We start from the raw sequence: 27277 nt of genomic DNA, 5'->3' as shown, positions 1-27277 counted from the left end.
CTCTGATTTTCATCGAGTTAAGGTACTCAGTGAATTGAGAAATTATTTTTGGAGTCAGACTTCCAAGCCTCTAATGAAAGCGTCATGAAGGGAACAGGAGTGTAAAGCAGGAAGGAGAAAATGAGGTTGGTCAAGGCTTTATATGTCAGGAGCCATTGAGAGCAGCCCAACAATAACAGCCTGGTAATAATGGAAGCATGCAGAAAATAACCTTGAAAGTGGGATTTATTATCTCTTGGTTCTTCTTTCAGAGCAAAAGTAACCTGAACCCGGATGCCAAGGAATTTATTCCGGGAGTGAAGTACTGAACTGACAGAAAGCTTTGAGGAGAACTTGTATGTCCCCACATCTGGGGACAGTGCTGCACAAAGAGGCAGAGCTGAAGAGGGGGGTGGGGTGGGCGAGGGGTGCACAGTGGGGAAGGGGGACAGTGGTTTAACTTGACACTGTGAGTGGAGTAACTAATGTGCTCAGTCTTACTCTACAAGCCTCCGAGTCTTTCTCTTTTGTTCTACAGACTTTGGTTTGGGGCAGTTTCCTATTATTATTATTATTACTAGTTTTTTGAGTTAAGGAAATTGCAATCTTTTTTCCCCTTTATCAGGAATGTTCTGCTGTGTGTGTTTAAACAAAATAAGCTGACCAAGAAAATCTGGGTGTTTAAGAATGCCCTTCTCACCCTGCTGTACACTTACCAAGGGCAGTGAACACCTAGAGAACTACTTATCGAGTCCGTTAAGCTGGATGAGAAGAGGGACGAGTGGAAGAAGCAGGTGTTGCAAATCAGAGTTCTCGGCCCAGCTCCCTTGACTCCCAGGGCTTTCCTGCAATGAACCGGATTACCGTGGCCTGCCAAGCCCATGTCTCCTTGCCTGGAACCCCATTCAAGAAAACACAGATTTAAAGTACTGGGTTATGGTAACTCTTGTGATGGCTAATGGAGGTTGTAAACCAGCAGGGGAGGGCTGCGACAGTGACTGTCCCTTGGGTCGCTTGGGTCACTCAGTCACTGCTGACCTGTTCTTAAGCCTCTGCTTAGGGCCATCACCGAACTCATTATCCATTATTTACAAGGTAAAAGAGCTCTAGGATGGGTTTGTCACTTCGACTCTCATGGCATCTAGTCCCCTATCTCCTTTCCGCCCCAACCCTACTCTGTTTTTAAGGAAAGATACTGTTACCAAAGGTGAAGCAGAGGCATGCTGTGCGGGCCATCAGCTTCCGCCTGGAGAAGTCAACCTTGAATCCTGTTAGTTGTGTCTTAAGAGTATTTTGACAATTTTTTGCCAGCCCTGTGAAGACTTGGTCCTCCTGATATCTTCCCTTATTAGTAAATTATTCCCAATAATTTTGCCCAAGTAAACATATTTTTCTGGACACCAGCAAGAAGCTCCATTCACAATTTGGATGCTTCTCCCCACCTTACAGAATTATACAAAAGAACTCAAAAAAAGCCTGGGAGAATGAGTCTTGGTTGACCCATGTGACCATGTGACCCACTGGTACAGTTTCAGCAATTATAAAGTTTTGCTGTTCCCCGACCCCCAGCTTTGCAAGTTTTCTAGGTTGGGCTCTTCGGGTATGTTCCTTTTGTCTTTCCCGACTATAAGTCACAGGGGTTTTGGCTGATACTCATAAGGAATTAAAATGGGCACCAGAAGCTGCCTTTGTGTGATAAAGATGTAGATGGCAGAGTTAGGTCTAAAAGAGAACATGTCTTAGTCCTGGCCGTTCTCCCAGGACAAGGATTTGCAGAGGCCCGAGGGGGACAGTGGCTTCTGTGTGACTGCTACTGTGTTGTGCGACAGGCCTATTAGGAAAAGGCCATGTAACGAAATAAAGTCTGTTAAATTCAGTATGTGGATACGGGACAGAGGTTGGAAGGAAAGGACCAGCGTCTAGAAAGCTTAGGAATCTCTCCCTTTTCTTATGCGCTTCCTTGTTGACTTTTTGAACAGCTGCAGGCTAATGTCAGTTTTAAAATATGAACCCACATCTTTCCCTCATTTGAGTCTATAGGATGGCATTGTTTGAAGAATGGCCCTTTTTGTTAGGTCAACGACATAGGAGAGTAGCTTAAGGAGCTTGTACTGCCAGACATGCATGTTAATTCCTGAAGCCTCTACCCTGAGAGAATGGAACGCTTAACCCATTTTCAGGGAGGCCTCTGAATAAAGAAACTTCTTTATTCCAGCTTCAGCTTTCAGCTGGGGTTGTTGCCTATAATAGGGAAAGGGCCTTGGAAGTGCAGGAATAGAGGTGTGTCTGTGCTGGGACCCCTTTTCCTCCTTCAGTCTCCATTAACTTATCCAAGCTCAGAGTCCTGAAGGCTGTTGGAAATATGTTGAGACTGCAGAAAGAGCCGTTTTCTAGAGTGTGGGTGTCTCCATCACAAAGATATAACGGATTCTCGTGTGGCTCCCAATCTGGAAAGTCCTATAAGGATCCAGGTGGAGCCATTTCTTCATTCTGAAGAAGGCTTGTTCTCCTGACCAGGATAGGCTAAGATACTATGTGCGGTCCAAGTCCTGTCTGCTGTGGAGTTCCATTTTGGATGCCAGTCTTTAGCACGGGTTTCACGAGGCAGATTTGGTCAGGACTAAGAGAGCTCCCTGCCACATGAGCAGTGAAACCTGAGGGCTGGACTTTCCAGTCCTATCCAGACACAAGAGTGTGCTGACTCCAGGATCAGGAAGCAGCCAGCAATGTGACTGGCCCCTTTCTTAACGAGTAAGCTCGCACTGCAGTTTCTTTCCGTAGCCTGGCTCTTTTCTCCATTGTTCAGATCTTGTGAGGCAGGAGCACAGTTGTCACCCAGATCATAGGCTCAGCTAGAGAGTTTGCCAGCTCCTTAGCAGAAAAATTCATGTGGGTCTCTTTGGACCTTCACTGGGAAAAGGCTGGGGGCCTCTGTCTCCAACTTTCGCCCTTTATAACAAACATTCTGACTGCGTACCAGCCGGGGCATCTTTACCCTTTAAGGGCAAGGCTGGTATTTCTAAGTGATTCTTTTCATGTTGAATTTAAGCCACTACTGTGTTTAAACTTTTCCTATTGGCAACTGAAGTTTGAGGATTTGCATAGAAATACAATATGTATTTTCAACATGTGCCAATTCTGGCAGGTCCCAGTGTTAGTTTAGTAGTGACTGATTTCTGAGTCTTGTGATTATTGGACTCTAAAACTCCAAGATGAAAATGATTTTATCTCTTGCTCTTCAAGAGAAAAAAAACAAATCGAGGAAGTGCCTTTTCAGTTTCTCCACGTCTTTGAACTGCAGCGGAAAACCTGACGGACACAGCCTAGGCCTAAGCACCTGCAGCTGCGGGTCCTTGGGCATTCCTGACACAACAGCTGACTCTGGGGGTCACGTATGGTCAAACCAAAACGGATTGTAAGGAAAAGGCTGGAACTTTGCAGCACCTTTGGTTTTCAAAGTCAAAACAGCTGGGGTCTCTTTAAGAGGCTAACCATGGCCTAAAAAATGTTTTCAGTGAAATACTAAGCAGCATTTTTTAAATTGTGTACTGTCCTAGTGTGAGTTTTGTCTTGATTTTGGAGAGGCCAAGAAGTAAGGAGGTCACTAAAATAGTCTGGCAATTATAGATGTCAGAGAGGAGAGCTGTGTGAAGGAGGAGCTGAAGGAAACAGTTTGACTGTATTAGTGCCACTACGGACCCCACGTAGACACATCAGGCACCCAGGAATGGATGCTGCTGTGATTGGAGGGGACAAGTGTTCTTCGATAAGGGTCCCAGCATCACAGGTTAATAATGTTTGTTGGTTTAGGTGACATGTAGCAGACTTCTGACAAATCTGACCAAGATTTGGGGGTGTCCACCTATTGGGGAAGACTGTATATCTATCCCCAGCCACTCCCTGGGGGTAATGCATGCGTTTGGGAAATGAGTGGAGAGAACAGGAGGATTGACCCAAATCTGCTGTACGCTATGCTATTTACTATAAAATGGTACAACGTTTTCACTCTGTAACTCAACACTAAGGGATAATCCTGCCCTGTTGATTGTGAGCCTTCAGAAATGTTTAATGCTTGATGTGTGGTTTGGGAAGCAGGGATTTTTTTGACAACAACTTTACTGAGGCATATCTTACATATAAAATTCACCCATTTCAAGTTATTTTAGTAAGTTTCCTGAGTGGTAGGAAACCACCATAACCATACTCACCTTTACAACATTTTCATCCTCCTCCCACCCCCAGATCCTTCGTGCTCTTTTACATGATAATCCCTTATATTTCTGTCTCTATAAATTTGCCTTTTCTGGGCATCATATCAATGGAATCCTACAAACTGTGGTCTCTTATATCTGGCTTTTCTCACTTAGCATATTTTTGAGTTTCATCCATGAAGTATATAACTTGCGTTGGTAGTTTCTTCCTTTATAGTGCTCGGTAGTATTCCATTGACGGATATACCACAGTTTGTCAGCAGGTAATCTTTTAAACTTGGATTTCAGCCTCCTGTGTTCTGAACAGAACCCTCAGAACACAGAACTCCTAGGGAAGCTGCTGTGCATGTCAAAGGAACTGCTTACCAGAACCAGCTTCGTCACCAGAAGCTCCACATGAGGAGCCTCGACTGCAGAAATTTTTATAATTTTGCAACTTCTTTTTTATAAGGAACTTTCGTGCTGTCTACACATCAGGACTTTTGAAACATCTGATAATTTAATGAGTATGTTTTGAGTGGACACAAAAGTGAAACCATCTGTACTCTGTTGGTATTTGATCCTCTTGAACTGGATGGAGGGGATCTCTGAACTTTCTGAATACAGTATTGTCTCCATTACAAAGTTGAGCATGTATTAAAGATTGTGCTGCCTCTGTTGGATGGATTTGGAGAAGACAGCCAGCAGAGGAGGTCTCGAGAAAGGGAGGGGAGCCTGTGGAGCAAGAAGCCCTGAGGGTCTACGCGTGGCTCACCCATCTGGTGGTGTGGATGGCATAGTGCTGATGGTGCCCCGCGGCAGCTTAGTGCAATGTCTTGACTTTGGACTGTGATCCGCGTTTCACAAGTGTTTAAAAGCTGTTTTTGTTCCCTCCCCCTCCCCAAATAAACATTACAGGGTAGTTACTAATACTTCTTTGGGGGAGGGGGAGGGCTTTAAAATTGAAAATGATTTTCATAAAAATATAAAAAATGGGAAAAAAGTTACTTTTTAAAAATTTTGCTATACAAACCAAATGGCAGCTGTGGAAAGTCTCAATAAAATGAGAATAAATTGCATTTACTGCTGGCAGCATACTGTTTTTCCTAAGGTTGAATTCTATGTCCTCATACAGGGAGTGTATGTGTGGTGTATGTGTGAGAGATTTTTGTCCCAAGATGGAACGTGGTTTTAGTTGCATTTTTCATTCTAGTGTTAGGAAGTAGTAAAAGCATTAACTTGGAATCACGATGCCAAGTGAATCCCACCTCCACCACTTTCTTAGTGCCTTCAGCCTGCACCTCAGTTATAAAGATGTGACACCTCCCTCCTGGGGCTGTTGTGAAAATCAGACTGCATTTAATCTCAAAATACTGCTTGGCATAGGGAAGGTGCTTCATTCTTAGTGGCAGTCGCGGCAGTAACATGCAGTTTGTTTGTTTTTAATGTTTATTTTAGAGAGTATGTGTGCACGGAAGCAGGAAAGGGGCAGAGAAAGAGGGAGACAGAGGATCAAAGCAGGCTTCTCACTGACAGCAGAGAGCCCAACGGGAGGCTCAAACTCATGAACCAAGAAATCACGACCTGAGCTGAAGTCGGACATTTAACTGACGGACCCACCCAAGCGTCCCTCTGTACAGCTTTGAACAAAGATAATTAACAGGAAATCCTTGGAGTTGAAAGGAAGTTAAGGAAATTGGATAGCTGTTCTCTTCCTGCCTCTGGAGAAAACAGACTCCGATCTAGAAAACATAAAAGTTCTATCTGCCTTTCAAATCCTGAAAAAGTCGGAGACCCTGCTAGGTACCAAGGACTGACCTAGGTACCAGAGCTACTGGGTTAACAACTGGACATTGTCCGTTCTGTTGTGGGGATGTTTGAGAACTCATATTTATTCAGGTTACACCTAGCTTGAATCTCCCAGTGATTCTCTTGAGGGGCTTTGTCATATGACAAAATTGTCAGACCCGCCCATGGCTCATGGGCCATGGGTTTTGCTTCGAGTGCTGGTTTTCTTTGCTGCCTTCTTAAAACCAGGATTTGGGCGGGGGGGGGGGGGGGGGGGGGTGGAATCTGAGCTGATTTGCCTGTTTAGACCTTTTTGAAATACTATAGTTATGTCTATTCATTTATTCACATCCTTGAAGATGGGAATGTTGTATTCATTCACTAAAACATTTTATTAAACTTAAGTAGATTACAGAAAAGCAGATATTGTAAACATGCAGTTCCATAAATTTTTGTCAACTTCTCAGTTGGTATGAGGTATAGGGGTGTACTCATTTTTAATCCTCAGAGCACCACCCATCACAGCCGCGAGACATTCAGTGCTTGCTGAATGAATGATATAGATGAGGCTGTGCTGTTGATGAAATCCCACAGGTAGAGTAAAGCAGTGCTGGCTTCATTTGAGTCCCGTTCTTGTTCCATGCTTTTGCTTGGTCACAAGGCTGTTTGAGGCTCAGGAGAGATGAATATATCCATCTCTAACGCCTTCACAGCATGGAATCCCATTAGTTACTCCTGGTATCTTATTAGGGAAGGAGATTATAAGTTTAAATAAAAGGTGGAGAAACTCATCAAAAATCACTATGACTTTCTGCACCACAACCTCTGGTAACAGGGCCCTCCTGCTGGAAAATTACACTGGATGAGGAGATAGGAACACATTTGACCTTGTGCACTTTAATATTGCCTTTATTTTTCTCAACTTTTATTCAACCCTTATGCACAGGGACTAAAAAATCAATTAAGATGTGCTCCTTGCTTGGCTCTAAAACCTGTAGTGTCCCACTGGAATAGCAGAGCCTAGACAATGAATGGTAAGGAAGAGGGATGGCCATATTCTTGAAGAATATGAACTCTTATATTTATGTTCCATTTGTACACTCTCCACCAATGAAGTTTTAGATTCTAAATCCAAAATACTGATTGATCCTGGTCCTGAGATAATGTAAAAAAACTTCTCAAAGTTTTTTACATGTGCTGCACCTCTGCAGCACAAATCACCCAAGGTATTCAGCAAAAATGAACATTTCCACCTCTTCTTTGACCTACTGAATCAGACACCTTATAGAAGAGAAAGACAAAAGTCTTTTGTGTTGATAACACAATCTAGAATAACTGATGCACATAAGCTTGAGAACCAATGTCTGATACATGGTCCATGCCTTCTAACAGCTTACACTCTGAACATCTACAGAAGCAGCCATTGTGGACAGAGACTCCATCTTTGGTCTTCACCGAGCAGCATGGGCAGCAAAACAGGAAGCTTTGGCCTGGTCTTTACTGATCAAACCAACAGTATCCAGGGGACAGGAATCCTATCTGCTCTTCACCGATGTTCATTATTATGTGTCACACAACAAATGCAAAACGTCTTCTATAACCAGAGCCAGGCTAGGAGTTACCAGGAATATGGAGGCCACCTAGTTGTGTCTAATTGGCCTTCTTGGATCTAAGCCATCCTCATAACCTCTCAAGAACTCATTCGTGGGGAAAAACTGCAAAATGTGCTGTTTACCTAGAGGCACCAAATCCAGTGAGGTAATTCTCTGAGACCAGAATGGTACTGTCCCCTAAACCCTACCGGGGCTCTCAGGAGGTGAGGGTGTGTCTAAGGTTAGTCCCTGTGATGTTCCCCACAGAAAACCTTTAGCTCCTTAAAAATGGCTGTATAGGCATCATTACCCATTTTGACAGGAGACAACTGAGGTCACTGTTTAACTGGCAGCCGCACAGCATGTACATATGCTAATGTTGGGGGGGCTGGGGAGGGATGGCACACGTGAATGTTCTGTGCAACTGTGTGGCAAGCAGATCGCAAACCACAGGCCAAGTACCTGGGCACAGGGCTTTAAATCCTAGACTAAAACCATTCCTGAGCTTTATAGGATACCTACTGGCAGGTGCCCTGAGGATGTACACAGCAAGTGTGCTTGATAACACAATCCAATTGGGGAGTGGGTAAAGTGTGTTTATTTTCTTTCATATATGTTTTTCTTTAAAAAAAGAAAAAAAAAAGGAAAAGGAAAAAAGCCTCCTCCTTTCCAATACTCAGTGTCCACTGGGCTTGTAATGGTAGAGCCAGGGCCAGCCCCCTAGGAGAAGGTGTAGGAGTAGAAGGCAATGGCATTGGCAGTGTAGTCCATGGGGAGGAGGTGCCCGATATGCCTGGCCCCTAGGCTGGCCCCGCCCAGGGCAGAGGAGTGTTGCAGCTTCATCAGGGTGAAGCTGGAGAAGGAGTTCTGGGCCTGTTTCTCTCTGCCCCGGGTCAGTGCCAGAATGAAACCTGGAGGGAAAGAGGGCAGATGACGGAGGTGACAGCAGACCAGCACCCTGTGGTTGAGACCAGGAGAAGGTGGGACAAAGACAGGGAAAGAAGAGGCCCAGGCCCTGAGGCATTCCCACACAGGTCTTCGAGGGGCCCACATGCCAAATCCCTAACAGACAGGGCAGCAGGGTACAGGAGCCCAGTAATGGCTGTGGGGTCCTAGAGCCTGCAGCCACCAAGCACCCAATGCCAGGAACTCCAAGGAAGCGATGGGGTCCTTGAACTACTTCAGAATGTCTAATGGAAACCACAGTTACCCGAACCAACCAATGCTGGGTTGGTTTCCTTCTGGCTGGGACTGTGTTGACTACAAATGTCACCACATGCTGGTCAGAAGCTCTCATTTTAAGTGAGGTTTATCTTTAATTTTTAAAAAGTGGTGCATATTAGGGGCGCCTGGGTGGCTCAGCTGGTTGAGTGTCCAACTTCGGTTCAGGTCATGATCTTGAGTTCATGGGTTCTAGCCACGCAATGGGCTCTGTGCTGATAGCTTAAGAGCCTGGAGTCTGCTTTGGATTCTCTGTCTCCCTCTCTCTCTGTCCCTCCCCTGCCCATACTCTGTCTCTGTCTCTCAAAAAAAAAAATAAAATGTTTAAAAAAAGTGGTGCATATTTAATAAATCCTTTAAAAAGAACATCGTTTAAGAGTTCAAGGAAGCTGGATGGGACACTGTATACGGGCTCCATGGCAGAGTGAAGGCTAAGGGCTATGGCCTATCCAAGCCTCTGGGCCCAGGTCCCAAGTCCTCCCTGGGCAGGCAGCTTTCCCAAGCACCCCCTTCTGCCACCCACCCTATACTCACCTTCCCTTAGCAGCTCCCAGCTGTTCCACACAGAGCCCACACACAGGATGGGGAGGCCCATCTCCCTCTGGAACAAGACCTGGCGGAGAGTAGAAATGGCTAGTGGGGGCGACCAAACCTATCCAGTGCCGAAGTGGGGTAGTTTCTTAAGTCCAGCCTACCCTATCCCAGTTATTCTCCCTCTAGCCAAGGTGTATGGAAAATAAGGGAGAAAAACAGGGGGATTCATAAAACCAAGGGAGGGAAAGGAAAGGAAAAAGGGTTAAGCAACAATACAGAGGAGGGAAGGGAAGAGACGGAAATCGACAAAAACATGCACCACATTAAACCAATTTACTATATACAAATACAGGTTGCAGGCCGGCCACAGAGGGGAGGCTCTGGACCAAAGAATTTCCATGTTTTACAGACTTTATACGGAATTTTTCTCATACCCTAAGCTCATTTAAAATTGCGCCCCATTTACAGAGTTTGATAGGACAGTCTCAACCCTAATGAGAAAGAGTCAAATCTGGCCCCGCAGCATCCCACCTGCGGGGATAAATGAGGATTCATTTCCCACCTCAACTCACCGGGTCAACCTCAGGCAACACAGCCACAATGTGTCTGCCCAGCATCTCCCCAGCCTTCCTGAAGATAAAACGGGAAAGGAGATCTCCTTGCTGAGCACCTGGGGGAGAGGGGAGGGAAGGGAGCTGGTGAATACCTAGCGAGCTGCCTGTCCTCTGCTATTCCCTCTGTTGCAGGGCAGCAACAGGAGTACCCACAGCTAGCAAAGTAGGAATGGATGCCCACCTCATTGGCATGTAGATAAGCAAGCCTCCAAAGGGGTCTCTCCATCCTTACTCCCCTGCCCACACCACATACTCCCACCTTAGGAGGGGTGTCCTGTATGGAGGAGGTTCATCCCACGTGCATGAGAAGGGGCGCCCCCCCCCGCCCCCCCGCTGCCCCGGAAGAGCACAGTGCCACCTGATCTGTACTCCAGGTTACACAGTTACTGAGTCTGTCCCTGAAGGTCTCTCACCTCTAGGGACCCAAGACCTTACTTGGGAAGCTGGCTGGTGCTCCTGCCTCCCCGCCCCCCTAAGCCCCCATCCAACAGCCTGCCGTTGGTCAGCCCCTCCCTAGCTCTGCTCTGAAAGGGTCTCAGTCCAGCAAGACCTAAGAGGGCCCTATAATGCCATGAGGCCTTAGGAATCAAGTGAAAGGAGTATGAACCTTATAGTGGAGAAGCAATGTGCAGGCAAGCAAGCCCTACAGTTTAGCTTCTCCTGACACCCAACCCAATAGGCCAAACCTCTCTATGACCTCCTAGGTTTTTGGGTATCATTAGTTGTTTTGTTTTGTTTTAATTATAGATGTGACCAAAGAATTGCTTCATAAATTTCTCAGAAACAGACACACAGCCCGCACAAGCCATAACAGCTGTCAAGAAGAGAAACATAGATAATATAATTTTCATACAACCCACGTGTCCTTCTGGCTCCATTCCAAGGCCCACCAGTACCAAGGCGCATGGGGGCAGAGAACTGAAATCACTTGGTCAAAGGGAAATTAGCTTCCAGTTTCCATACGAACCCCATTCTATCCCCCAATTAGGGAGGTCTTTTGAGAAACAAACTAAATAAAACCCTGCCCCACCTCTATCTAGTACCTTCTGCAACTTTCCGGCAAAACCCAGCAAACCTGCATTTATCAAAGTCCCTATACAGGTGGGTGAGGATTCCTAGCCGATCTGGCACCTGAGAGACAGAGAAAGGGCACAGATAGTTATCAGAAGCAAAGGAAAATAACCAGTTGGCCCACCCAAATTGACCTTCCTGATGTCTCTGTTTGGAAAGCTGGAATAATGTTTGTTTCTTAAGTTCTAGAGAACATAAAGATTTGAGATTTCTCATTTGAAAAAAGTTGTTTTCCCCACATGGATTCCATTGCTCCTTGTCCTTAGCTTGGATACATACAGCACAGATCTGGGCTCACCAAGGTGTGTTCAGTAGTTCCTTGAGTTGCTCATGAAAAGATTTCTTTGGGGAAAGGAATCTAAGGACTATCGCACATTGCAACCCTGAGTCACAGTGCACATTAGCAAATTAAAGGCCCTGTGAAGTCCAGAACCAAGAAATCTATTTGTTTCTCCCAAACTTCTCTGACCACAAACTTCTCTCCCTTCTTTCACCTCAAAAAACCGCCTCTGCAGGTCCTGAGGAACCAGTGCTTCCCCAGAATACACTACGAAAATGGAACAAGGGGGCTACGATTTGGGCACCTACAGCAATATATTAAGCATGTTATGAACATGGTCTCCCTTAATCTTTGAAATGACTTTAGAAGAATGACTAAAGGACAAAAGAGGGAGTGGCAGATGTATCGGTGGGTGCAGAACCAATCTGTTGGGTCAGGGTAGCTTAACTCCACTTTCCACGGCAACTGCTATCCAAAGTAATTTCTCTTCCTGGTCCTTCCCCATTCCTCACCTTGGCCCTGGCCAGAGTTTCTCTTTAATCATCAATCCATGAACTTTGAAAACACAGGTCCTATCTTCCAGCAACTCTAATTTCCTTCACTGAGCTGATCCCTAGCCCCTGTAAAGCAGCTCCCACTCAGAGGTGTCTATCAAATAGATTTCTCTTCCTTGTCTCCCCCTTTACCTCAGGTTCAGCTAAAGGCAGCTGTTTCCTAACCCACTACAAGCAAGCATGGCCCAGACAGAGGAAAAGTCAGTCCCTAATGCCCTGGGTAGGAGATTATACCTCCCTAAGAACTTTCCCTGCCCAACTCTTTAATAAGCTGTTCTCCCTGACCCATACAGGCCAGAGACAGCTCACTGTCCAACACACCTGTGCAACCTTCACCTGCTGTCTCTGAGTACACAGTCTCCTGATCTCACCCTGCACTTCTCATTCAAGCCTAAAATGGCATCTGCCTTCATCTCCCAGCAGGGTCTAGCTGCCCAAGAATGAATTCTAGCTAACCACTGGTCCCCAGCCTACCTATTCCTCATGCCTGACAACATCATGGAATGTATCACCTACACCTTTATGAATCCTGTCCTCACTTGGAACTTTTCCATCCTCCAGCTCTGACCCACAACTCACCCCAACTTCCCTTTGGCTCATCCATCTACATTCCCTCCTGCTCAGCAGCCATTGCCCATCCCAGGTGTGCATGTTTACCAGAGGCAGGGGGAAGTACCTGGAAATAGTTGAACATTGCCTGTTTGATGTAGCCAATGTCATGAGGAGCCGCCTCTAGGTTGTCAATAGAGTCAAACACTATTTTCACTGCTTGGTGTGCAATCCAGTAGGCTGTGGAAAGCAGAGAGGACTAAGTAGATGGGGCAATCTCCCTGGGTTCACAGATAGGGAAACTCAGACCTAGACAGGTCAATGATTAGCATGGGTATTACAGCAAATTAGGTGCCCCAACTCCCAGCCTTGGGGCCTCAGTTTAAACTGTATCTGACCAATCCACTAAGGGAAAGCTAGGGGGAAGACAGGACAGCGGAAGCTGTGTCACACTAGCTCCTACCCCAAAATAAAGTCGGTCAGCTGTCACACAAACCACTGTAGTCACTGCCATGAGCTGACCCCAAAGGCCCCTATGAAAATGTACACCTGCTACCTATGAAGAGGTCATGCAGGAGGAGCTTCTATACCTCTCTCCTACTAGCAGACTGATACAGGATGTCCTGGCACCTATGGCCTTAACTTTCATAGTGTCAGTTTCTCCCAAAGGACTCCAAAAGTGAACACAGGTAGGCAACAACTATTATGCTGAGGCATGAATCTGAATCTGGATACAGATCACTGCTGAGGACTAAGGTCAACCACTAGTGTGGCACCTCTCAGTCATTATCCTGTACTCAGAACAACTTTTCAGGAGCTGTCTGAGGAAAGCCCCAAGGGGTCGGGGGCCAAGGGCAGGGGGAGAGGAAGATGGGGAGGTGAAGGAAGAGAAGGGTCCAGGACCCCGAGCCAGAGCCAGGCCCAGTTAGCATGAGCTCACCTGAGCCCTCGTCCCCCATCATGTGGCCCCAGCCGCCACAGCCACTCTCTGAGCCATCCGGGTTGATGAGCCTGCAGTTGGAACCTGTCCCAGAGATGAGCACGATCCCACCTGGGGAAAGGGCATGGGAGGCTCAGTGTAGTCAAGGCCCCCCACGGAGCACACAGCTTCTGAGGAAAGACAGGACAGAAAACAGCCCTGGGTTCACCACCCAATCTTGTAGAGATAACCGAGCCCAGCTAGTTTCCTGCCTGAAAGTGGAGGGCCTGAGTCTCAAAGCTCCAGTCTACATAGAGCCCTTCTCTGGAAGACAAGAGGAACACGAGCCTGTCTCCTCTCCCAGCCAAGAGACTACCTGCTTTACTGAGTGCCTATTATGAGCCAGGGATTATGCCAGATCCTGTTCACACAGTGATACTGATTCAATATCCTAAACTACATTTGTGAATACAACTGCCCCATTTTAGAGTGGAGGAAATTGAAACTCAGAGAGTTCTAGAACTTCTCCAAGATGGTACGCTGGCAAAATAGGAACAGAGATTGAAATGCTGATCTTGCAATGATACCAAGGCCCTTTTACACTGCTACCACAGAGCTCCTCCCATTTTCTTTTTAGCACTTAACTGCTTTCCCAGCCATCCCCATCCCCACACTGCCCCAGGGGCTCCCTCCTCTGCAGTACACTCTTAGGTTTCACTCTTCTTGCCTCCCATGAAGATACTGTTCTGCCCTCCCACCTTCTGTCTGGGCCTTGCTCTGACAGGAACTTAAGCCAATAAAAAGAACAGGGAGAAGGGAACGGGGTATGCTGACGCCTGCCTTCCAGATATTGTAAGACAAGTTCTGCTGGCTATCCTGAAGGGGCTTTCCCAAGAAAACCAGTTCTCAGTCTCACCCCTCCCTTCTCCTCACCATCCTGCGTAGCCGTGGCGATGGAGCCGGCAGCATCGGTGGTGATTAAATAGCTTTCACTCAGGTAGGGAAATCGGTCCCTCAGCTCCTCCGTCAGCATCTTCACCGCGTCCTCCTGCTCCCCTCCGCTCAGGGACAGGCCCTAGGCCGCAGGGGAGGTGAGCTAGCGAGCAGCACCCTAGACTCAGCTCCTTTCGCAACCCCCTCCCTTCATGGTGTCTGTCCCTTCTCTCTACGTCGGGGCATAAGTCCTCCTTCTACCCCAAACATGACCCATCAGAGGGCTGTGGCTGCAAGAGGAACCTGATCCGGGAATGAACCCGGAGAGGGGATTCAACAATGCCAGGTTTGTAGCATGAGAGGGTCAGTAGTGCCCTGAACAGAAAAGTCAGGTGGAAGAGCAAGCAGAGGAGACAGACTTGGTTTGGAACACATGGGGTTTAGCTGGGCCTGCAGAACATCTCACTGAGGCGATGGCCAGGGAGTGGTCAACTCTACAGCAACTTGAGAGAAACATCTGAGCTAAGAATAACGGCTAACATTTAATGAATGCTTATAGGTCAAGCTCTGTGCTGAGCCACAAGAACAGGTGAGGATCTGTGTTTCTACACCAGAGACTAAGCCCTCAAGGCCTTTCACTTTGTCATTATCAGACTCATCTAGTGAAAATCGCTGTGTTTCTGTGACTTAATTCCCAGGCTCTATCTCAGACTCACCAAGCTTCGTAGAGGGACCAGAGGATCCACCCCTGCTTTCATCTTGGCCCTGTTCACCATCTCGTTGATCCTCTCCAAACACTTGTCTTTCCCGATCAGCTGGCCCCAAGCAAGGGAAGAGAAGTTACAAAGGCTTACATGACATGTGCTGCCCCTAGAGGCTGCTGTAAGTGGCCCCAACCACCACCTTAATGGGAGCTACAGAGGATAAAAGCACAACCAAACCCACTGGTCCCTCACTGTGGTCTTTACCCAGTGGTTTGTGCTGAGTCCATCCGCTTCTGCCAGGATCTGCCCATCCTCTGAGAGTAAAAGGACCTTGGACTGTGAGCCTCCCCTACAGAACACAAGGCGGCACTCAGTCTTACTCAGACAAACCTGCAGGTACGGCTAAGCTTATGCAGTCCTTGTCACAGGCAGAGACCAGTGAGATGGAGGCAGCTTCGGCAAACCCAAGTCCCGTGCCCAAGCCCACTTCTGTGGTTTGGTGTTTGATGTGCTACCGAAGTGAAACGTTCCTGCTCAGCCTCCCTTGGGAATGTCCTACTTATCCTGCAAGACCCTACTTCTCGATCACCTGGTCCTTGAGACCTCTGACATGTGGCCCACCCCAACCCCCACGGCTGCCTCAGTTAAGGCGTATCAGTGCTCCCATAACTCTCAAAGATTCTGTTAAGAATGTTTAGATGTTTTTCTATCTGCCTCTCACTAGACTACCAGCTCCATGGGGCCAAGCTCTGGATCACGTGTCCACCCTCATGCCTGGCACAGCAACACTCAGTAAATGTGACTAAAGGGAATGGCACACATCTCTGCTTCTTTCACAATAGCTAAAGGCTGCCTTTCAAGGTCCAGTTCCCAGTTCTTCAAGAAACCCTTGGGAGAAACACTGGCCAGATGGCAGGGAGAGTTTATGCCTACTTAGGCAACCAAATGGCAAAATGCTTATTAATGGGGGAAATGGTCATTGGTAGTTTGGTGAGAGGTCTGTGGTGGTGTGATGTACGTTTCTTTATCGATCAGTACTCTTGGGAATATCAGAAGAGGACACCAAACGTCCCACTGTTCAAACTCAAAGACGACAAGAAGTTTCAAGGGTGTAGTCAATGCACGAGGTGGCAGATTCAGTATCCAAAAGAATTTGACAAACTAGAAAAATAGGTCATTATCTTACACATGAATAGAACATGGATAAACACAAGCTCCTGTACTTTTTTTTTAACAGATAGGATGGGGGAGATCAACCTTAAAAATTCATGTTAAAAAAAAAGACATTGGGTTGCGAGCCAGCAGTGGGATGTGGCTGCCACAGAGGTAATCCCAATTTCAGATTCAAAAGTAAGTACCTGGGCTGAGACAAGAGCCACCCTCTATTAAGCTCGGGTTTGACACACCCACATCCACAGAATGCTTTCACTGGCAGGGGACTTGGCAATCCTCTCATTCATCCCTCTTCTCACTTTACACATGTGATAAAAGCCCAGATAGGGCCAAAGTCTTGCCCACAGTCATACAGGAAGCATTATTACAAAAAATCCAGTAAACAAGCTTTCAAGCAGGAAAAATCCAAGAATGACAGAGGGCTCGATCTAGCGTGAGGAGCCTGAAGTGCCGACAAGAACAGAGGGGTTCCAGACACTAGTACAGGCTAGCACTTGGGCTACCCTCTGGCAAAGGTCTTTGTCCCGGTTTCCACCACACTCCCACTCCCCACCCCAGTCCAGCAACTTCACACCTGACACCAGTTCAGCCAAACTCTCTCCAGGGTCGGGAATGAGGAAAAGGAACTTCTCTAGCTGGGGCCGGTGGAGTGGGTCTTCGTGGGAAAAAGAGGTGTGGTTCCACCGTGAAACATAAAAGACCCCGCGCCCCGGCTGTGGCCACGGCACATGATCCCGCGCGGAAAGGCATCGCTGCGCTTGCACACACCCCTCCTCCGCAAGGCCCCCGCACTTCAGAAGCCTAAAGTGGCCAGACCCTAAGGTGGGAGGTCCCCAGCCTGCCCGCCGGGGCACGGGCTTCCTTCCGCCCTCCGACCGTTTCCAAGCCGCCCCTCCCGGGTTCCCTCCGCCGGGCCGCACTCACCCCTCTACACCCCCGTAAAGAGCGGCCATGCCGGTATGCGCCGCCGCAGCCGCCGATCCGGCTGTTCGGTTTCCTCCCGCCCACCTGCCCGCTCCGCCCCGCCCCGCGTCATGTGAACGTCTGCGCCGTCCAGCTGACTGCGCGGGGCGTGGCGCAGCGAGCCGCCGCTAGCCTGGGGCGGAACCAGTGAGGGCCTCTGCGGCAACTCCGGACCCCGGCCGGATCCCTCCCCACCTCCTGGACCCTGCCTCCGGAGATGGATACCAGATCCCAAATGAAGGAGCCAGAAAGGTGTGTCCGGTTCCCACCTGCTGGATACGTCAGTGCCCTGCCCCCCCCCCCCCCAGCGCCCGGAAGTTGCTGGCAGCCCCGCCTCGCGCGTGCGCACAGCCTGTGAGCCACGTTGGTTGTCGGTGACGGACTCTGAGACTGAGGTGCGACCAGTTACCTGCGTGGATGTGGGCCCCCGGGGCGCTGAGCGCACAAGTTAGGGGCACTGCGTTAAAAATTAGGATGGCCAACCCGGCACCTGCCTGGAGATGGCAAAAGTCACGCTTGCGCGTACAAGCACCACGCAGACTTTTTGCTGCGCTCGTGCCGAATGTGCGTAACCGGAAGTAACTAGAATTGGGCTGGGAAAGAAGAGCCCTCGAGGCTGTCCTTGCAACCCGGACAAGGGGGCGGTCAGCTCTTAGTACCCGCTCAGTTCAAGTCTTTGTGCAGGGAGGGTATTTGCGGGGACATAGACTGCAAAACTTTTGTTGCCCTCCAACTACCACCCCACTCTCCTTCTTTACACGGAATTGGAAAAGGGAAAGAGCGAGAAGGGGAGGGGGGCGGGGAATACTAGCCATGGTTAGGAGCCGGGCTGGGGCTCCTGCAGCACTCAGTCGACTCCTCCAGGCTGCTCGGGGCCCACGATGGGACAGCTTGTCAGGTCAGGAGGGAAGTCAGCTGCCTTTGGCATCTCTTCAGCCTTAGGGAGGAGTCCTGGCCTGGTCCCTGCTCTGCCCGCCCCCCCCTCCCCGCGACGTAACTTGCATCTCCTAGAGAAACCCTGCATTAGTAGCTTCTTTCCCTGATAGCCAGTTGGGTCTGGTTATGTTTTGGTGTGAACCTTTGGCATATATGTGCTTTTTTAGACTGGAAGAGAGGAGTCTTTATCTCATGTCTTACCTATTTGGGACGCTGAAACACCACAGTGGACCCTTCAAGAGTAGTTAAAATGTAAATCACTGCGTCATAGAGAATATCTGAGAGAGGATTTTTGTATGCCCATTTGTATCATTTACGTTCCTAGAACATCTGAGCTGGAAGGTGCTTAATCTAACACACGTTTTTAGAATAATGGAACTCATAGATTCTGGTGGGATTAAACTGGGCAGGATTTTTAGAGGAGAGGAGATTACAGGTGGATTTGAAAGGACTGTGCCTTTTTGCACACTAGTGCAGTCAGCTTTGGGACCTGTATGTGTGACAAAGTTTCCCTTTGTACTGCTTGTTTAGAAAAGGAAGCAGAAGAGAAAGTGCCCAGATTCCAAGATTCCAATGCAAGGATTAAGTTCACCACAAATTAGCTGATGACCTTGGGTGAATTACACACAATTGCTGCCGCTTCTCATCTACAAAATGGAAATGCTAAGCATCCACCTCCCCAGAATGACACAGAATTTAAATAAATATCAGAAGAATTTTGGAAACCTTAAAGTACTACACAGATTTTAACTAATTTTTATTTACATAGTTAATTACCATGTGCTGTCCAGCACGCTAGCCATATGGGACTTCTGGACACTTGAAATGTGGCTAGTCCAAAATGAGATGTGCTGTAATTGTAAAATACAGGATTGCAAATAAGCTAACAAACAGAGACCAGCTTTGAAAACTCCCTGAGAGGACAAAACCAGTCTAGTCAAACAAACAAGGCTTAATTTAGCTTATTTTGCAAGACTAACTTGACCTGGGTCATTTCTTGCTTTTTCCTCTAGAAATCATAAGCAAAACTTAAACTGTTTCCCAAGGTTCATAAGAAGTAACCACTGACCAATTCCCTATCATTTAAGAAAATTTTAATGTTATAACAGCAGAGGCCACTTGTAGGCAAACAGGCTTGAGCAATGGAATGTAGAAAAGGCCCACAAGGGCTCCCTGGCTGAGTACAGACAGGCGCATCGGGCCACCCACCTCAAAATATCCATAGGCCCTAACTGACCAATGGGCTACTTACAACCAGGCATAGTTACCAAAAAAGGGAGAATTCCATACGTGGCCGTACCTCATCTTCCCCGTTTAAAAACAGCCCCCACCCACTGCCTTGTTGTCCACAGCTTCTCCTTTGCTGTTTTGCCTGCTTCTCCCTTGTGGTGTATTCAATAACCTGTTTCCTTTGTTTGCTGAAGGTGAATTCTTTCACCTCCCGAGCCAGCAGCTTCCACCTGATCTTTGCCCCACATTTTGGAGGCCCCATCTATCAAGACAGATACCCCATTTAGACACCGTAAATAACCAATCACAGTAAAGAATAAACAGTCACTGTTTTGTCACTAAACAAGCTGTTTTATAGCAATATGTGACAACAGTGAACCTCATTCCATGTTTTGGTTTGAGTGCTCCTAGTTTGCAAACTCTTTATTTTGGAGTGTGCACAGTAAACTTTTACTACTTCAACGACTGATTGGTTTTACTTCTGTTATTTCTGAACTTTTGACAGCATTGTACGTTATAGTTCCATAAAACTCTTACATGTACCTTTATCTCGTTTGATCATTTTACCAACCCCATGAAAATACCAGAGACTTCTAACCACATATTACAACTGAGGAAACTGAGGCTCTGAAACCAAAGTATTAGTTTAGGCTTACACAAATAAATGTTCCTTACTATGGGTGTGGTAGTTATGGGAAGGAAATAAAGATGTTGCAATAGAGACAAGTGTTAACCTCTATTTAGCTTTGTAAAAGTTTAATGGCCCATTATACTGGGCTTGCAACATCCCAACAGCCCCTCCTGTGATGCTCATGTGGTTGGTAAAGTCCTCTTCTGCAAGCCACAGTCTTGTTCTCTGTCTTCCCTTTTTTGTCCCTGTGAGTCCAGGGAGGCCATATTTCCATTGGGAGTGGAGATTGGGGCAGGCAAAGGGGACAGTAGGAAAATATCTTCTCTCCCAAATCCACTTATGATCTTGGGGCAGAGGACTTTGGGGCCCAAGGTCCTCAACAGGTTATGTTGACTTCAAGGCACAACAACTGTTTTTAGTCACTGATGTGGATAACAAAGGTAAAAGAAATGTAGATAAATTTCCTTATAACCTGCAACAAATACTTGACAAATACTTGAGACAGGCAGAGTATAACATTCCTCCAGGAACACCCAATTGTCTTAATGCTTTGCTGGAGGGAGAAACAAGAGGTTAACTGATAAAGATCACAGTAAACTAGTGGTTAACTGACAGAGACCACAGTCAGGCAGGACTTGAGTCTGTATCAGTTTGCAACTGTCTTAATGATTTACAAGAAAAAAAAGCGATCTTATCAATAGCCAAACTTCCAGAAACCTATAGATTCAAAGTCCTGGGACCCTGTCATCACCCTCCCCTCCATAGGGTAGAAAATCATATATAATCAGTCACTCCTCATAATCCCAGGGCAGCTCTTTGTGTCCACGGGTCTTGTCCCCGTGCTTTAATAAAACCACCTTTTTGCACTAAAGATGTGTCAAGAATTCTTTCTTGGCCATCAGCTCCTAACCCCCACATTTCCACATCACTAACCACTGTATTTCCAGGGCTAACCTCAGTACAGGGCAGGTGAGAGGAGTACAGGGCTAACCTCAGTGCAGGGCAGGGTAGTTTTGAGCGTGCTTATAAACTATAAAGCACTGTACTGCAGTCATGAGAGGTAGTAAATGCCCCACTGTGAACGAAAGAAGGAAACGAACAATTTTGTTTTGTTTTCTTTTCAATGTTTTTGAGAGAGAGAAAGGAAGACAGAGAATCCAAAGCAGGCTCTGCGCTGTCAGCAAAAAGCCCGGTGTGGGGCTCAAACCCATAAACCTTGAGATCATGACCTGAGCTGAAGTCAGACACCTAACCAACTGAGCCACCTAGGCGCCCCCAAGCTGTTTCTATAGCACAGACAATTTGCAGAACTGATTGAGGAGAGAAAGATGTTTGGAGAAAACAGAAGGGAAACTAGCCTGGGGGAGCAAGAGTTGGAGAAGTGGTCAAGGGGCCTCAAAGGGATCCAGCCCTAATTTGTCCTGAATTGGGAAGCTGCCAGCACAAGTGTGACCTCAGCACTGCTTAGGATTATTAATCTGGCAGGTTCCTTATACCAGGACAAATGGAAGGGAAGAACCTGGAGCAGGGAAACATTTAGAAAGCTGGGGCAATGGCCCAGGCAAGAATGAGATGAACAAGGAATTGATAAGGGATAAAGTAGAGCAGAAGTCAGGAGGAGGGATCCAAGAGGTCCTGCTGACCTCTCCCTCTGTTGATCTGGGATGAGGGCAGAGACAGAAGCTGGAGCTCACTTTCCCACAGTGAAAGAAGACAGGTAAGGAGCTCCCTTACTAAGGATGGAGGTGGGACTCCAGGGCTGGTAAGGCAAGAGACAGGCTCTTCCAGACCTGCAGGACAGTCAGAAGATGTGAGGAGGGGTATGAGAGACAGAGTGCAGAAGCAGGTGTAGATGGTTGACTATAAATAACCTATCTGATCTTCTAGTCTCCTGCCCTCGACCTGAAGATGTGGGGTCTTAGGCCAGTGCAGCCATCCCAGAAAATCAGGTTGGTTTATTCCTTCTTCCTGAGTGTGTGGGTGTCTGTGTGTGTGGTTTATATGCATGTTTTGGCCTACGTGTACCTACCTATATGTAGGTGTATATATATTTATTTATATATTTGGACCTGTATAGGCTTCTAAGTGACTTCTGTGTTTACAAGCACATGTATTTGAGACAATATCTTTATGCATTTTTCTGTACTTAGTGTACATATCAAATTACAATTAGAATTTCAATCCTTTTTTTTAATGTTTATTTTTTGAGAGAGAGAGAGAGAGTACGTGCACGCGAGTGGGAGGGGGGCAGAGAGAGAGGAAGACAGAATCTGAAGCAGGCTCCAGGCTCGGAGCTGGCAGCACAGAGCCTGATGTGGGGTTCGAACTCACTAACCATGAGATCATGACCTGAGCCGCTTAACTGACTGAGCCACCTAGGCACCCCTAGAATTTCAATTCTTAAAGGAACCTAAGCAATCCTGGATACGTAGGCACCTCTGAGCAGACGCACAGATGTATAAATGTAACTTTGCAGTGCTATGCTGGAACTGTCTTACACTAGCTCACAAAGAACTAATTGTGCACATCTTTCTAACTTGCATTAGGTGATAATCACATTATAGCTCGAAATTGCCATGGTGGGAATATTTACAACACAGAAATCAATAACTGCTATAAATCAGGTTGTTGTTTTCCAGAAAGCTGACTGCTAAACACTTACCAGCTCACACTGGGTATATATGTTTTATGTGTGTATGAGACATCTCTGCTCTGTGTGTATCAGTACGTATATGTACATAAAAGTACATATATGATGGGGCACCTGGGTGGCTCAGTCCATTAAGCGTCCAACTTCACCTCAGGTTATGATCTCGCAGTTTGTGGTTTCGAGCCCTGTGTCAAGGCCTGCGCTGACAGCTCAGAGCCTGGGCCCTGCTTCAGATTCGGTGGCTCCCTCTCTCTCTGCCCCTCCCCCACTCATGCTCTGTCTCTCTCAAAAATAAATAGATAAACAAAAAAAGAAGTACATGTATGAAAGTATGTACCTGTGTAGTGGGTTCACTTTTTGATAGACCACAAACTCAGGGGTGCTAAACTGCAACTCGTTTCCTACAACTAAGATTAATTCCTGTCTCAGTCCTCCGCTATTAATCTAATCATGTACAGGTGAACTCAGTCATTTCAGGTTTCAGTGTAGACCAAACACTTGCACCCCCCTTCCCCAATAGTTCCCCAGGTTTGCATCTGAGGGCCAGGGTTAAATAACATGCAGCAGCGTGAAGAGGCGCGGCCATACCAGCTGCCAAGATGCCCAGTTCTCCTGTGAGGGCCTCTAACCAGTCTCCCTCTCCTGAGATTTTTCCAGGCCCCAGGAAGCCTCTAGTTGTTCCGTCTAGACTGCCATTTTTGGAACATGTCCTCTTGTCCGGTTCAGAGGGGTTAGTTTCCTTCCTCCTGGGCTCCTGGACTCTCCCTCCAGGATGCCGCCTCCAGGATTAATGGGGGGGAAGAAGAGCATCATGTCACCTAACTACACAACACCCATAAGATAAACTGCAAGCCCATCTCATAGAGACCAAAATGCCCATAGGTCAAGGGCCTCACAGGGGGCCAAGCTGGGGTTTGAACCCAGTTCTTTCTGACTCTAAAGCCTTTCCACTCTACCAGATGGCCCCAATTCTCAGCAGATTAGGGGCACTTGGTACATACTTTTGGTCAGGATGCCTAGGCCACTGATGCTCAATAAATCATAGAATTCCAAATTCTGTCATCTGACTTTGTACCAACTGTTGTTACCTGCCCTGACGCTGTGGTACAGCAGGAAATCCAGAAATAAGTGTACCCAGAGCGAGGGCCAGGAGGCTGACCCTGTAGGGAGTCTGAGACACGTAAAGGGGTGGGCGGGGGGGATGAGTCTCACCAACTTCCACTCCCCAGCCTGTCCCATTCCTTTCTCAGGATTTGTTCTTTGGCACCTAGCTGGAGCCCTGGACCCAGAACTTTCTGAGCTGCCGACAGTCTGTGTCCCAGGAGGGAAGGGCAAACCACTGAGGGTGGGGTGGGTTAGGCAGACAAACCCTGAGGTCAGATGCTCCCAGGAGGGAAGAGGTCCCTCCATTGCAAGGGAGAGGCGGGTAGAGGGGAAGCCTCATCTCTTCCAGGCCCCTGCCTTGCCTATATGCAAATGTAGGGAAACCAGACACCCCCTTTAATAAAATTACTTCTTTTTCCAAAAATAAAGAATTATAGTTTTTATTGAGACAACTGTAGCAATTGTAAGCAATACTACAGAGAGATCCCAGGCCTGTAGCACAATATCACACCCAGATACTGACACAGATCTATCAGTCTCCCAGATTTTCCCAGTTTCCCTGTACCTGCTTTCGTGTGTGCACATGTGTGTGTATGTGTGTTAGTTCTGTGTAGTTTCATCACAATTGTAGGTCCATATGTCGGCTGCCACAGTCCCGTCTCCACAAGGATCCCGCAAAGTGCCCCTTTTTTATCCACACTCCCTCCCTTCCTCCATCCCCTTTCCTGATGCTGGCAACCACTAGTTTGTTCTTCATTTTCTATAACCTTGTAATTTCAAGAATGTGATATAAACGGAAGCTTTTTTCACAAAGCACAGTTCCCTGGAGGCTCATTCAAGTTGTCGTATGTCTCAATAGCTCCTTCCCATTGCTGAGTAGCATTCCACCATTTGGATGGAGTGCATTTCTTTCTAGTGAAATATTTCCCACATACAAAATCCTATATAATGGACATAAAGGTTATAAAGTTGTGGCTCCTTATCTGCAAATCCTTGAGCCTCACAGAAGAATCTGGAAAATAAGGAGAAACTCCATGTTTTGGCACCCACCCTTGAGCACTAGTGGCTGAGTATTTGTCCCCAGGATGGGTGGGACTGTTTTCTGGGAAGGGGCTGAGCAGAGCCCAGTGTCCCAAGCCTGCAGGTGTTGGGACCTTAGAAGGGAGAAGAGGTAAATAAACCTCTGCCAGACTAGCACCTGTCTAGACAAGGGCCTCTCTTTCTACTCTGACTTCTTTTGGACAGAGGAGGCTGTCCGGAGCCAGTAGAGGCTGGGTAGGGACCCCTCTCAGAGCAAGTCACCACCAGCACCAGCTGCTGCCTGGGGATGGGACAAGTGCAAGGGCAGTCCTAGGATCAGACAGGCCTCTGCCAGCAGGGCTCCTGGAAGGAGGTGGGAATTCAGGACCGAGACCTCTGGGGCTTTGTCTCCCGGAGCTGAGCCTGGCTAGGATCCTCTTATCAGGCACTAAGTGTCTGTGTTTGGACACACAGTAAGCAGCTCAAGCCTTGGACTGGCACAGGACCTCCAGGGAGAGCCCATGAGAGAAGGGGTGGTCCCCTGAGTCAGGTAGAGGGAGAGAAGTGAGGAAAGCACAAGCTGGGAGATTTGCTCCAGGGCAGCCAGGTGTCCTGACTGGCTCTGCCACTCCCTACAGGTGCCCAAAAGACTTCCCTTCCAGCCCAAGCTCCCTCCTCCCAGAATCCTGAGGGTTTGCAACCTCCTCCTCAACTTACCCTTTCTATCGGCCAGAGTTGCATCTCTGTGTGAGGGTGAGCCTGCTCCCTTCTAACCCGGCCCCTTTAGGACTCTCCCAAGGGTGGGCACCCCTCCCTGAAAATCTCACACGCAGAAGTGAGGGAAAGGGGCTCCTAGTGGCAACCAGCGCATCGCTTCTGAGCACCTCCACGTGCCTGCCAGGGCTTGAACCAGGCTGCAGGTGGACAGACGTGGGTCTCACAGACTGGCTGGGCAGGCAAGGCATCACCTCCTAGAAAGTTCACTCAGAAGCTCAGAAGTCACAGGGAGGCAGCAGATGAGTCTGTTGAGGACTGTGGACTCAGTACAAACAGAGGTCAGAGAAGAAAGGGGTTAGAGTGGCCTAGAACTCTCAGCAAGGCTTTTGTGGAGGAGGGATGCCGCCTGGGTCTTGAAAGACTGGTAGGAACTGACTGGACAGGCAGAAGGGGCAGGAAGAGCACTGCGAATGAAGTAAGAGGGGTGAGTAGGAGAGTCTGTGCAGGACAGGGGCCAGGATGAGTGGGATTCTTTAGGATTCCAGAGCCAGGATGCAGAGTGTCTTGTGAGGGCGGGTAACTTTCCTTCCCTGGCCAGTGTGACCTGGCCAGTGTGACCTGTGGGGCAGAAGACTAAACAGAAGGAAGAAGAAGGCTGAGCAGTAGCCTAATCAGTTGAAACAGGCCTCTTGCAGGGTGCCATGCAGGGCTCAGAGAGCTCCTGAGCTCCTTGGAGCTGACCCCTGCTATTGAAATATGTTGAAATACCTGCAAAGAAGCAATGAAACCAGTGGTTTGGTTTGTGCAGGACTGAGGGAGGTCCTGGGATATGGGACTTGCAGTTGTAAAAATGGGATGAGTTGGTCACCCTTTAAAAACAATCCTTTCTGGAGAGGGCCGTCCTAGAGCAAGTCTGAAGGGGCTGCCCCAACGATCCATGACACATTATATGACTCAAGTATTTTTTAGGAGAAATGTTCAGATTTCAGCTCTATAGAATTGTCTTCCAGTACTTTAGGAGAGCAGGATTTACATGTGACAGCAAATAACAGAATGAAGTATTACCCACAGAGCAATTCAGGAATGTTTCCCAAATGCTGTTTCCTCAGGAGATGTTAACTGGTAATTCCAGAACAAAGGCTTCCTGTGATTCTTGGGAACACAGTCCTCTACCATCCGTCCGCCTGCCGTACCCTTACCGTGGAGAGTTCTGCTGCCTGTCAGTACATTAAGGCTCAGAAAAGCCCCAAGGGAGAGAAACCTGTTTCATCCTGTTTAATGGCTCAATAAACAAGGTTATTTGCACAGAAGGAGCCTTGTCTTTACCCCTGCTGCAAATGCTTTCACCCAACACATACAAATTTTCTCATAATTCCAGACTGGAAAACTCTGGAAAAGAACATAGATCTATAGGATCACCCACTTCATGCTCCTGGAGGGCCTGTACCAACTCAGTAATCCCATGGGCAGACTTTAAAGATAATCCAGTTAGAAGTGTAATTTCCATTCGTGTTGAATTTCTCTCTCTCTCTCTCTCTTTTTCTTTAATAATCCATTGTCTTTTAAATGCTGGACTATTCCGCTCTTCACCCTAAGGCCTCAGGCTTGGGCTTTGATTCTCTCTGGGCTGGAACCACCAGAAGCCTTGGATCATCCTCTTGCCTTGCAGGGTAGGAGGAGGGGCTGGCTGTCCTCCACTCCTCCTTCCCTGGGGCAGCCCAGATTCCGGGTCAGTAAGACCTTGGCCTGCCCCAGCCTTTTTCTCCTAAGGAGAGGGGCAAGGTGGCTGTCAGCTCTCCAGACCCAGAGCAGGGGTCAGGGCTGGCCTGGGAGGCCCAGAGCCTGTTGTGGACCTTCTCTAGCACACTGCCTCTCTCTGGGTGGTGGAATATATCAAAGGAGGTCACTGGAGTTGTTGACCAGAT

General features: G+C 47.7%; 2 protein-coding genes and 1 long non-coding RNA gene across 11 annotated transcripts in view; 2 read left to right on the top strand and 1 right to left on the bottom strand.

The window, feature by feature from the left end:
* The window catches only part of PAIP2B (poly(A) binding protein interacting protein 2B), a 33748-nt gene extending 28500 nt beyond the window's left edge, over positions 1-5248 (top strand). For all 4 annotated transcript variants that reach the window (XM_045054358.1, XM_006930173.5, XM_003984106.6 and 1 more), the window contains one exon: positions 252-5248. In XM_045054358.1, the coding sequence (XP_044910293.1) occupies positions 252-308 (57 nt within the window). In that variant the 3' untranslated portion in view covers positions 309-5248. The remainder of the gene's footprint in view (positions 1-251) is intronic.
* A 1075-nt stretch (positions 5249-6323) lies between these two features.
* On the bottom strand, positions 6324-17357 carry NAGK (N-acetylglucosamine kinase). Of its 5 annotated transcripts, none has more exons than XM_019827372.3 (10): positions 17026-17153; positions 15193-15277; positions 14941-15039; positions 14225-14366; positions 13313-13423; positions 12500-12612; positions 10962-11049; positions 9877-9974; positions 9305-9383; positions 6324-6699 (listed from the first exon to the last, which is right to left on the bottom strand). In XM_019827372.3, the coding sequence occupies exons 1-10, from the start codon at positions 17052-17054 to the stop codon at positions 6683-6685; spliced, it is 861 nt and encodes a 286-aa protein (XP_019682931.1). In that variant the 5' UTR covers positions 17055-17153; the 3' UTR covers positions 6324-6682. The 5 variants fall into 5 exon arrangements, with proteins under 5 accessions (XP_019682931.1, XP_023107523.1, XP_044910291.1 ...); XM_023251755.2 differs by lacking the exons at positions 6324-6699; positions 17026-17153 and adding exons at positions 8130-8460; positions 17334-17357; XM_045054356.1 differs by lacking the exons at positions 6324-6699; positions 17026-17153 and adding exons at positions 8130-8460; positions 17260-17283.
* LOC102902089 lies at positions 17177-26659 on the top strand. Of its 2 annotated transcripts, none has more exons than XR_890167.3 (3): positions 17177-17316; positions 21749-21810; positions 26462-26659. It is a non-coding gene; the product is annotated as an uncharacterized LOC102902089 (long non-coding RNA). The 2 variants fall into 2 exon arrangements; XR_890168.4 differs by lacking the exon at positions 17177-17316 and adding an exon at positions 17324-17459.
* Positions 26660-27277: the final 618 nt, after the last annotated feature.

This window comes from Felis catus, chromosome A3 (genome assembly GCF_018350175.1).
Source record: "Felis catus isolate Fca126 chromosome A3, F.catus_Fca126_mat1.0, whole genome shotgun sequence".
Taxonomy (NCBI): domain Eukaryota; kingdom Metazoa; phylum Chordata; class Mammalia; order Carnivora; family Felidae; genus Felis; species Felis catus.
Note: the sequence above shows the minus strand (reverse complement) of the source record. Positions and strands in the feature narration are given on the sequence as shown.